The sequence below is a fragment of the Monodon monoceros genome, unplaced genomic scaffold, assembly GCF_005190385.1.
Source record: "Monodon monoceros isolate NGI ecotype Baffin Bay Population unplaced genomic scaffold, NGI_Narwhal_1 Super_Scaffold_7, whole genome shotgun sequence".
Classification (NCBI taxonomy): domain Eukaryota; kingdom Metazoa; phylum Chordata; class Mammalia; order Artiodactyla; family Monodontidae; genus Monodon; species Monodon monoceros.
In genome coordinates, this window is record NW_021703784.1 from 43136542 (window position 1) to 43149112 (window position 12571).

Sequence of the window (12571 nt, forward strand, 5' to 3'; positions counted from 1 at the left end):
TTATGGCTGAGTAATATTCCATTGTATGTATGTGCCACATCTTCTTTATCCATTCATCTGTCGATGGACACTTAGGTGGCTTCTGTGTCCTGGCTATTGTAAATAGAGCTGCAATTCTGAATTTTTGATTTTACAGAAGTCATAGAATTCCTCCTGCATACCGTGGAGCACACTTTTTAAACAACACATTAATATTTCTACAGCAAAACATGTGAATATTCATAGGAAGTGTGATAAATAAAGTATAAATAGTCTCGTGACAGTGTGGATCAAGTTCTGTCACTAGATAAGTTGAGAATGGGTCATGTTTTGCTGCCAAGTGAGTTATGAAAAAACTTACGGTTTTCGGAGCTCTGAGGATTTCAGGAATTATAGATAAGAAATATGGACCTTTACTGTTTGCCATCAAGGGGACAGACCACAGGTTGGCAAGCTATGGTCTACAGGCCAAATCGGGTCTGCTATCTGTTTTGGTAAATAAGGTTTTACTGGAACACAGTCTCTCTCATTTATTTAGAGACTATCTGTAGCTATTTCATGCTACACTAACAGTGTTGAGTAGTTTCAACAGAGGCCTAAAATATTTACTGTCTGTCCCTTTATAGCAAAAGTTTTCTGACCCCCAATAGATATACAGAGAGTCCACTGACGACTAAGGTTTAACAAGCCTAGCTGTTGCCTAGGACTGACCATAAATGGGCAGAGGAAACATGGAGAGTCAACGTCAGCCTAAGTACAACTGACTATTTAAGGCAAAAATGTTAACATTATATTGTGGGGTTTATAAGTATGGGGATGTAAAACATTTGACAATGTGGCATAAAGGAATGGGGTATAAACGTGTACAGGGACAAGTTTCTTATATTTTACATTAAGTGACACAACATTACTTTAAGTAGAATAAGTTAAATTAAGAATGCCTATTAAATCCCTTGGGCAGTTAAAATTTTAATACAAGAGAAATAACTAAAAAACCAAGAGAAGAATGCTTAAAAAAAATTGGTTAATACAAAATAAGGCAGGAAAAGAAGAAAAGATGGACAAAAACAGATATGACAAGTAGAAAATAAGGCTGGAACACTAGAAATTTGCAGATACTGACCTGGTTTGCACACAGATTCTTAATATGTGGCTCTGTCCACAGAAGGACTTAAAAAAGCACCTTAGCCTCAGAACTGTAGACTGAGAGGACCTTAAGGGTCATATAAATCTAGTACTCTCCATAGTCCCTTCCCCCAAATGATGTTTCAGTTTCCCTGACAACAACCTTGCTTCAGCCCCTTGGGTAAAGAGAACCTCACTATCTTCTGAAGAAGGCTGCTCTAATTTTCAGAGTTATAACCACTTAGAAGGTTCTTTATTTCTGTTCAACTGAAGCCTGCCTTCCTCTAGTTTCTATTTTGTGCTTTTTTTTTTTTAAACATCTTTACTGGAGTATAATTGCTTTACAATGGTGTGTTAGTTTCTGCTGTATAACAAAGTGAATCAGCTATACATATACATACATCCCCATATCTCCTCCCTCTTGCGTCTCCCTCCCACCCTCTCTATCCCACCCCTCTAGGTGGTCACCTAAATAGACATTTCTCCAAAGAAGATATACAGATAGCCAACAAACACATGAAAGAATGCTCAACATCGCTAATCATTATTTTGTGCTTTTAACTGAACTTTTTTCTTTTTGGTTGCAATACATTTTATCTGTTTCTTTGTTTGGTTTTTTTTTTTTGAACACTTTAGGAAATTCATTCGGACAAATTTTTAGTGTATTTCAACTCTAAACTGTGGCCAGTTAAGGAAGAGACAGACGTGGGGAACCAGAGAGAAAGGGGAAAGAAGGAAGAAGTATTAAAGAAGACAGATTACACAAACCCACACTCAATGATGAGACAGAAGGTTCAGGAGCAGAGATGGAGAAACCAGGGGGCCCAGTGAGAGAGGGCGAGACAGTAAGAGTGAGAATGAGAGAGAATTAAACAATGGGTTACAATGGCAGAAAGCCATTATGTACTTTAATTCTTATCTAAAATTTAAGTAAGAGTATTTTTCAAACACTCTCACTTTTGATGAAGAATAAAATCTATATCCTATCTCTGAAAACCAAAAGAATTCATATTAATTGACAAGAGAAGGGAAGAGGGGTCTTCTTTTACAGAGAATTATTCTTAACTATTTCTTTTTTTTATGTACTGCTACCAAAGATTTTTACAACCATGTTGTATTTTCACAGCTACAACCACTAGTGATAATATCTCTGTGGTTGTCTGGTAAATAAGAAATAATTACCACAAATCTAAGGGCTAATTCCAAAGGGAGGATTCAGTATCTGTAATAAATTTAAAGTAGGTTGATTGGTTTGAGCCAAAATTAAGGTTTAACTTTTCTAAAAATCACTTCCCTGTCAAATATGACATTTTCCATTCTATAGAGTTATCATGTTTATTTTTCAAAAATTGGATCCCTTGACTTTTTACCATTTCTCCAATATAAAACAGATTTCTACAACAGTTAAGCAATGGAAGTTGATCTTTTAGCTCTATTGAGTTTATTTGGAGTAGTCTAACGGAAAAGAACCAACAGCAGACTTGAAGTATTAAGAGTGAGTATAGACTTGCATTCTCTCCAACCTGGTATCACTCATTACCTCACCAAGTTTCAGGTCCATTATCTGTACAATTGACAGTTTGGACTAGACCTCGTCAAAGTTAAGTTAACAACTGATAGAAATGGGTTGATGGCTCATTTGGGGGTGAGCAATGAAACTCTCTTCATATCTCTTCAAATCAGTAGCGGCAAAGAAAAAAAATCTTCCTGACACTAACATTTCTTTCTTTCTCCCAGCCTAGAACGTTCAAAGGTCATTTGCTCACAGGCAGTCAGTCACCTTTTGAAGCCTTAGAGGCCCATGTAGCCAATTCGAAGTAGCCAATGCCATAATGTATGAGTTCTTTTTGCCTCAGTGCTCTGTGTTCGAATATCTCAACTCACTGCATGCTTAGTAGCCACTGCATAACTGTGACAGAGTGGAAATGTGTAAGACTCAGCTCTGTATCCTACAGATTGGTACTTTTAGAGGTGGAATTTAGACAGTTACTCAAAATTGTTACTGACTGCAAATAAAACACTGTAGGATAACACTGAACAGCTAACCAAACTTAAGAATAAGTTAACATTCTGAAAAAAACACTACAGTAAAAAATGTGATTGGGAGTGAAAACACAATAGTATCATTTTCAACGTAGGTCCAAACAGATTGATGTCAGCTTTGTTCTTAGCATTTCTGTACTGAACATTGGTAATCTGGTCACTTGAACCCAAAAGCTAGAAAGTTTTCCATACGTTATCAATTTTCAGATAGCTCAATATGCTAAGCATGGAGGTTGAAGGAAGCATTTAGAAGAACCTGTCTACCAGTCCTAAAAGTCCTGGAAAATAAAAGCACAGGGTACTATGTGAAGACACTGTACACCTAAGACATACCTACAGATATGTCTACAGGAACTGACAGCGGTGGTATTGCTCATCCAGTGTCCTCAGATTGGAAAATTATTTCAGAAAGCTTCTCTGGAAATGTGTGTGTGTGTGTGTGTGTGTGTGTGTGTGTAAAATCTTATAAATAATCACATTAACTTTCCCTCTTTACATCTCTATCCCCATATAAAGTCTGAGAATTCACGAGGTTCTAGTATCTTCCAGCATTTTTACATTGCACGAGGTGCTTTAGAAGCTATCGATTTTCTGAATTAGTTTAAACATCATTCCTGAAAGTATCTTTATACAATGAGTTTAGCCATTGATAAAGGGTAAAATGAGAAAGGTAAAATCAGGTCGTATCCAAATTACCTCCTCATTCCCTAAAGCTGAAGACAAGATTAAAGATTTACCAAAATTCTCCCTTGGTTATTAGCAAAGGAGTGGAGATGAAAACCCTGTTATCTTTTTAAGAAGCCTAAAAGTAGTACTTGTTTAAACTTCTTGAAGTTATTCCTTTCATCATGCTGAGGTCAAGTCACCTTCTCACATGGGATTATTTTCTATTTCAGGTATAAGCTTGAAAGTTTTAAAAAAAAAAGGTCTCTGAAGAGAAAGTGAAACAGACAGGCTTTTTGTTATTCTAAAGTGTACTGTCATGGAAAATTCCAGTGTCACCATTATGACAATAGGTACATTTTGGAGGACAGAAATCTATTGCTTCTTCATAGCTGAATATTTATATTTTTAGCTGAATAATTATTATATTCTTGTTCCTAAGGTATGAAATAATGAATTTCAAGGAAATGGGAAAAGATTATTTTGATTATATCAATGTTGGAAGCTGGGACAACGGAGAATTAAAAATGGATGATGATGAAGTATGGTCCAAGAAAAGCCACATCATCAGATCCGTGTGCAGTGAACCATGTGAGAAAGGCCAGATAAAGGTAAAGTGGAGTCTGTGTTTCTTTAATTTTTGTTGTAAATTCAAAAGTATTCATTAGCATTGACTTTAACAACTTTAGATATTTGTTTTGCCTTTTCCACTGTAAGCTTGTAATTTTTAGAAGAAATTTTTTTTAAATTCTTTTCCCATTAATTCCTTATGATATCTAGTAAACCCCACAATAATCTTAGTAGTTGGACTGGCTGAACCAATTGAAGAGTCATGCCCACACCTTTTCTACTCATGTAAGCCTTTAAAGACATGCTTCCTGGGAATAAATAGTTCACAGCTGGAAACTACATCAATTTCTAATTAACTTAAATATTTACCCAACTCCTACTAATGTAATAGTTTACATTGCAAAACTATTTGCTTACATTACAAAACTATTTGTTACTTAGTTTACAAAAATAAGTCAGACACATTTACTCTTAGAAGATTTATAGCGTAGATGAGGAAAAATATCATGGGCACAGATAAGTAATGTCATGTGAAATGTGATGACTTCATTAAGAAAGAAAAAAAAGGGAGCTAAATAATTTCATACAAAAGAAAGGGACAGGGACTTCCCTGGTGGTGCAGTGGTTAATAAGACGCCACACTCTCAATACAGGGGCCCTGAGTTTGATCCCTAGTCAGGGAACTAGATCTCACATGCATGCCGCAACTAAGTGTTTGCATGCCACATCTAAGGAACCTGCATGCCACAACTAAGGAGCCCAGGAGTCACAACTAAGGAGCCTGCCTGCCACAACTAAGACCCAGCACAACCAAATAAATAAATATATATTTTTAAAAATGAGTTACTATATGTCAAATAGTACAGTGCCGTGTACATGGTGCAGTAAAGGTGCGATAAAAATTTCTTTTTAAAAAAGGGACAGATTTCTTCTGAATAAAATGTCAGACACTGAACCATGAAAAATGGATATGACTTCAGAGAGAGATGTAGGGAAATGATCGTTTATGTAGAGGGAATAATAACAGGAAAGGTACAGAAGTAGTCAGACTGTTCTGGAATAACAGTGAATAATCTAGGGGGCGTTGCTCTAAATGGTTACTGTAAAAGAGAAAGTTGCAATGATAGATTGAAGCCACATTTGCAGAGAGTTTTGGATGCCATACTAAACAGGCTGAACTTAATTTTTTATTAACCAGGAGTCTGAGAATAATTTTGACCAAGATGCTGACATATAATAGGTGAAGATGCATGGGTGGAGTTATGAAACATAAAGAAAGAGGACACCACTGTGATAGTGGTGACAAGGTCCCTGAATTATGGAAGAAACAGTGAGAATAGAAAGGCGGTAGGGGAGGTATTTGAAAGAAACATTATAGAGGTAGCCTCAATCAGCCCTGGCTATCAACCACTAAGCCTAAAATATTTACTCTCTGGTCCTCTGCAGAAAAAGGTTGCCGACTCTTAATATTCAGTGATGGTCTGCATCTTGGCCAATCATCTTGCAGTTAAACACTTCATGTGAAATTCTTTTTAGACTCACTTAGAATATTAATTGTTCATAATTTCCAGTTCTTCCCAGAGAAAGATTAGTCTGTATAAATTAATACATGGAAGTTGTCTCTGTTTTGACCCTTCACAACAATATAGTTTGAACCTGTAACTTCAAAATATCGAATGTTGGGCTTCCCTGGTGGCGCAGTGGTTGAGAGTCCGCCTGCCGATGCAGGGGACACGGGTTCGTGCCCCAGTCCGGGAAGATCCCACATGCCGCGGAGCGGCTAGGCCCATGAGCCATGGCCGCTGAGCCTGCACGTCCAGAGCCTGTGCTCCGCAACGGGAGAGGCCACAACAGTGAGAGGCCCGAGTACCGCAAAATATATATATATATATATATATATATTGAATGTCTGTTTCAAGAGATTTCTTTATATATACTTTTCTACCCCCTTCTCCTGGGAATAACTTACCCAGTGGAAGAATCTGACTCCCTATTATCGTATTTTCAATACTAGTTAGTTTGTTATAATCGTTATAGAGTCTTTTTTTAATCCCAAATTCTATTCTCCTAACCAGATCTCATTTTCACTCCATTAAATATACAATTGACTACATTTTCTTGATATGGTTTAATAAGGTCACTGAACAACTTCACTAATGATATCAACACATCACAGAATTGTTCAGATTTGTTAACGCAGTGCCCACAAAAGGACACTTAGTCTAGCAAATGTTCAAATATATAACATACTGTTATTCATAAAGAAAGCATCACTACTTCCAGGGTGCTTTTTTACACTTTTTAAAAAATTTTAATTTATTTTTGGCTGCTTTGGGTCTTCACTGCTGCGCGCAGGCTTTCTCTGGCTGCAGCGAACATGGGCTGCTCTTCGTTGCAGTGCGCAGGCTTCACATTGCGGTGGCTTCTCTTGTTGCAGAGCACGGGCTCTAGGCGTGTGGGCTTCAGTAATTGTGGCTCGTGGGCTCTAGAGCACAGGCTCAGTAGTTGTGGCGCATGGGCTTACCTGCTCCATGGCATGTGGGATCTTCCCAGACCAGGGCTCAAACCAGCGTCCTCTGCACTGGCAGGCGGATTCTTAACCAGTGCGCCACCAGTGGAAAAAACTGGAAATTAGTCTGAAAGAGAACTGTCACCACCTCCTGTATTCAAAATGAGTGTGAAACAGAACATAAATAACAAACAAAAAAAAGTAAAACAAATCAGTTCTGAAGGATCAGAAGAAGACAGTAAGTTGTCACTATTTATTCAAAAAAAGATTGTTAATATTGGAATTAATCTTGGAAAAGGGCATGAGCTTACTCTGGTAAAAAGACTGAAATTTACAAAGCAATGCAAATTGAATCACGAAAAGTTAGCACATTTCTAAGAGGAAAAACGCAACTGCTTTTGTTTGCCAGGCTACTAAGAAAGAATCCTTCAGCATTTGAAATGTGCCTCCTTGCGTTACAAAATCTAGTAACTGTCAATGATAGTTTTACCAAGTGTGGTTGAAGTAACCCTGAAAATGAAATTCATGTCTCTATATGGATACTTATATGTATATTACTAATAAAACAGTTAATATTTTTAAAGTGTTCTACAGTTTCCAAATCATTGTGATATTCTATTTAATCCTCAGGAAACTCTTATAAAGGCAGGTATTATTTTAAAAGCATTAGTCTCGGTTGGATGAAACAGGATCAGCTGGGAGACTGCTCAAGGCTGCACATTATTTAGTGGCTATAAGTAAGACTAGAACCTTGGTGCCCCTTGATTCTCAAGCCAGTATTCTTTCCTCCACATATTTCAAAATATCACGAACTCTATCTTTATACAGACCAATAAGGCTCAATCTTTATAAGCATGACCACGAAGTCCAACAGGCATTATTTGATCCCTCATTCACCCACGTGTTGTGTGAGTGAAATCACTACGCCTTAGTTTTCGTCCCTAAAAAAATGAATAAAATAAAACCAACCACCTTATACAGAGCTGTTCCAATGTTTCAATGAGATGACACGACATGGCATGCACTAAATCACCAGCAAACAGTCAACATTCTTATGAAGAATGCTTTCAATAGATTAAGCAGGTCTAATTAGCAATTTTACCAATTGAAAGAATGCTTTCAATAGATTAAGCAGATCAATTAGCAATTGATCTGGTTATTTTAGGGAAAGGATGTTTCAGGCCCTTTTGTCATCATTTCCTACTTGTATTGTTGCGACGTCAAGAGTCAGCACAAGGGACAGTACAAAACAGAAGAAAGGCGTGCCAGCCTACAACTGTATTTGGCTATAGATATCTAGACATTATTATCAAAGGTCATTAATAGAGTCAGCATCTAAGACAAGGATATGAAGTGTAACCACTCCTGCGTCTGGTTATTAATCAGAGTTTTAATTATTTATAGGAATGTTTAATGAATGCTGTCTCTATTCCACAGAGGCTATTCATGCACCAGTGGTGGAAAAAAAATAAAAGACATCCATTTCTAAAGAATAATATCTAGGACTCTTTCAACTGTTAAATTATTTCAATTATTTTCCATTGCCTTAAAAAAATTAAACACATGAAGAGGTATATAATAGTCTCAGTGACCTTAACCATCTTTATCCCAAGCAAATCAAAACTGCTAGAATAGGAAGGAATGGGCTGAATTATTGAACCAGATTTTTAGTAGAAACAGTCTAAGAGGTGATCTCCAGAAAAAAACTTCATCGTCTGCCTCTTAATTCAAAATAAATTCCTAATTATTTTTTATCAATATGGATATATTTTTGAACTTTAGCAGGTATACAATGTGGGCTTTTTGGCTAACAATTATTCAACTAGTGAAGGGAAGCCAAGGTAAATCCAGAGAGCAAAAGTTCTTAATTTGAAGCAAAGAAAGGGCACAAACTCTGGGAAAAATTCAGTTACATACACACATACAGAAATGTATATATATTTACATGTGAGCACAAACACAGACGCTTAATACACGTATCTAAAGCTAATTACCAAAGATTTGCACTTAATTTCATCCTTGACCCTGCCACCAACAAATTTTATGATGTTGGATTGGTTGCTTAAACTCAGCCTGTTTCTTTAATTATAAAACGAGAATATTAATACTTACACTGCCCATCCGAAAACATTTGAAATAACTTATGTGAAAGCCCCCTTCTGCTTTGTAAAGCAGTACATTTGAATAAAGGATTGCTGGATTTTTATCTATGTGAAAAACTAATCAAAATTGTAAATACCTGCCTTAGGTGATCCGGAAGGGAGAAGTCAGCTGCTGTTGGACCTGCACACCTTGTAAAGAGAACGAGTATGTCTTTGATGAGTACACCTGCAAGGCATGCCAGCTGGGGTCCTGGCCCACGGATGACCTTACAGGTACATGTAGCACAATGTCAGCACAGGTACATCCCCCAAAATCAACTCAAAAAGGACACAGACGTGGGAGGAAGGCGGTGACGTCTCCAAGCATTTCTCATCTTGGTGGAATTGTTTATGCAACAAAGAGTTCCCTTAGGAACAGATGCCTTCCCAACACCTGGGCTAATCATGAAAATCTTTAGATCGCTCGGAGAAATCGGCCTATATTCCTGCCCTCACCCCCAAACTGGATCAGAATCCTTAGGTTTTCTACTGGGCATTTTTAGTCCATCTTCAGGATATTCCCAGAAGTTCCTAAGCAGGGCCCCAGTTAACTGCGATTTCAGGTGTAGAGAGAGTATTAGCTGGAAGAGACTAAAATATGCCATGATGTATCCAAGAACAAAAAGGTAGCACAGAATTAGGTAGAATTTGGTCTAAAACTCTTTGTTTCTCTTATTGCTATTCCTTAATCTAAACCAGAAACTTCCAACTAATGAGTTTTCAAATAATGTCAACACAGGGTAAGGCTCATCTCTGCTTGATTTGGGGGGAGTTTGGGGAGAGGGGTTACTTTTTGTCTTTGTTTCCGTGATGTTTTGGTTTAGGAGTTTTTTCCTCCAAAAATGTGAAGTAATTATTGTCATTGTGCTCTCAATATGGTATTTCATAGCTATTTCTAATCTTTACATTATGAAAACAGGATACCTTCCATCTTTCCTTCCAATTCCTTCAATAAACATTTAGCAAATGCATATTAGATGCCTATTTGCCTACCACCGATATAAAGATGTAAAAATGAAGATATGCCCTCTATCGTCAAGAAGCTAATGAGGGAGGTGAACAGTAAAAATGTGATTACAATAAATGACACAGGTTTGTGGACATGGAGTATGAGGAGGGGACCTGTGAAACTAAGTTTTCCGGGGAAATAAGAGAAAAAGACATTCCAGGCAGAGGGCCCACCACGTGGTATGTCAGGTCACCTAGTGGTTTTACAGTTGAGGTGGATTAAGCACAAACTCCTAGAGGCTAGAGAATTATAACATCATCAGTGTTAGAATCGACCCCTCATAGGACAAGAGATTATCCATGGTAGTTGTATTAGCTTATTCCAAAAACCTGGTTCTAAAAATCCTGTGATTCTGGGCCTTTTGAGGCCAGCTCACATTAAGACTTGTTTTCAGTGATTGGTATTTATGCAGAAGGTATTCCTTTTCTTAAAAAAAAAAATTTAAAAATTCTGATTTAATAAAACACCCAAGTACCTTGTGACAGCATTTGTGTCCTGTTTTCACCGTCAGATGATAAGCTTTCTGATACTCATACATCCTGCTATCCCCAGAGCCAAGTCAGTGCTGAACACAAAGTCTTTAATAAATTTAGTTTACAGATAAACTAAAGCACACACACGCACACACACATACAGTAAAAATGTAAGAAAGAAAAAAATATGATTGGTTCTCTTGTGAGGGAAATGAAGAGCAGTTTTGGTGATCTTTTCCTTTATACTATTTGTTTACTTTTTTCTAATTTCTGATTTCAATATGGATTATCATTAAACTGAAAAACTATTTCACAGATTCAACTATCCACGTGGTTAAGCACCTTGAACGTGAATATGCAGATGTAATTTTTTGTCCTATGTTTTGTAAAACTATCACAATGAACATGGTCTGCTTTTTCATTCATTCAACAGAAAAGTATTTTATTATTACTATTTGCACTACAATAATAGGTGCTGGAGAAATTGGGGTTAAAAATAGACATGGTTTTTATATCACTTACCATCTTGTTGGGAGAGAGACATTTCTCTCTCTCTCTCTCTCTCTCTCTCTCTCTCACACACACACACACACACACACACACACACACACACACACTCTCTCAGACACATACAGACAGGCATGGACAAATTGTGTTAAGTAGTATGAAGTAAAAGAACAAGAGTAAAAAAAAAAAAGAAAATATTAGGGGAGACATAATTTAAATATGTGGTCATAAAAGATCTCTGAAGAAGTGAAGATTAGCTGAGACCTAAATGATAAATACAGAAATAGCTATCAAAACATGATGAGAAGGGCATTTCTTACTGAGGCAAAAGCACATGTGAAAGTCTGTTTATGGATAAGCCAATGGAAAAACAATGTCAGAAGAGATCAGAAAGGTAGCAGGGGCTAGATCATATACTGTATACCCTTGTAGAACAGGTTCAGGATTTGAGTGTTTAATACCAAGTACAATGAGAAACCTTTGCAGGGACTGTAGTAGAAGAAGAATGCATGATTGGATGTATAATTTTAAAACATTACTCTGGTTGCTGTGAGGGAGAATAATTTGGATAGGGATGGAAAGTGGAACGAGGGAGATAGGCAGGATGGTTACTACAGGTTGCCATTGCAGGCACCAAGAGCTCTTGGTATCTTGGGCTAAACAGTGCATTGGAAGATTTCAGATATACTTTGGAGTAGAACCAACAGGATATACAGATGAATTGGTTGCAACAGATATTAAGTAAGGCTACCAAATGTTCGGCCTTGAGGAAAATTTGCATTCTTTGATAAGGATCAATAGTTTGGTTTTAGACAAGATCAGCTTGAGATGTCTTTGAGATTTTCAAGTATGAATTAATTAATTTAACAAATTAAGGCCTTAGTTTGGGCCAGAAATGTAATAGAAACTGGAAATGTAAAATTTAGTCTGAGTTTCCAAGAAACTTATAATCTAGTGGGAGAAAAGCATATAAATAAGTAACCATGCAGTAGACCAAGTGCTGTAGGTGAGAAATGAGCAAAGTATTACGGAAAAATGGAGAAGGGCACGCCTAACCCTGGAGAAATTAGATAAGGTTTAGTCTTGAGGCATAATCTTTAAGCTCATTTTAAAAAAAGGTAAGAAGATCCTACTGGGAAAAGTGTGCAGCGCTGAGGCTATGAATGGCACCATCAACCTCCTAATTTCTCCAAACAAAAAGAAGTGAGTCATCCGAACCCTTCTCTCTTCTTGGCAACCCGTATCCAGTCACTTAGCAAGTCTGCCTATTTGCATTGCTAAATATTCTTCTCCCTCCTTCCTCTCCATTTATTGGTACAACTCTTCCGTTGACTAAGTTATCATCTCACATTTGACTATTGCAGTAATTTCCCAGTTTATTTCCCTACTCCCAAATTTATGCCACATGCCTCCAAGTTTGCATCTTGCTACTAGATAATGTATCCAACAGACAGACGTGTCCCTTTCATTTCACTGCTCAACACTGACCAGTGTTTTCATATCTCTATGGGATATGTCCAAGTTTTTCAACATGGCATACAAAATTCCCTTT

General features: G+C 37.2%; 1 protein-coding gene and 1 long non-coding RNA gene across 5 annotated transcripts in view; one reads left to right on the plus strand and one right to left on the minus strand.

Moving 5' to 3' along the window:
* The window catches only part of GRM5 (glutamate metabotropic receptor 5), a 555198-nt gene that overhangs the window by 462367 nt on the left and 80260 nt on the right, over window positions 1–12571 (plus strand). For both annotated transcript variants that reach the window (XM_029207228.1, XM_029207229.1), the window contains exons 6-7: window positions 4253–4421; window positions 9138–9264. In XM_029207228.1, the coding sequence (XP_029063061.1) occupies window positions 4253–4421; window positions 9138–9264 (296 nt within the window). The remainder of the gene's footprint in view (window positions 1–4252; window positions 4422–9137; window positions 9265–12571) is intronic.
* LOC114886584 overlaps window positions 1–12571 on the minus strand; it is a 259298-nt gene that overhangs the window by 170667 nt on the left and 76060 nt on the right. The window lies entirely within an intron of this gene.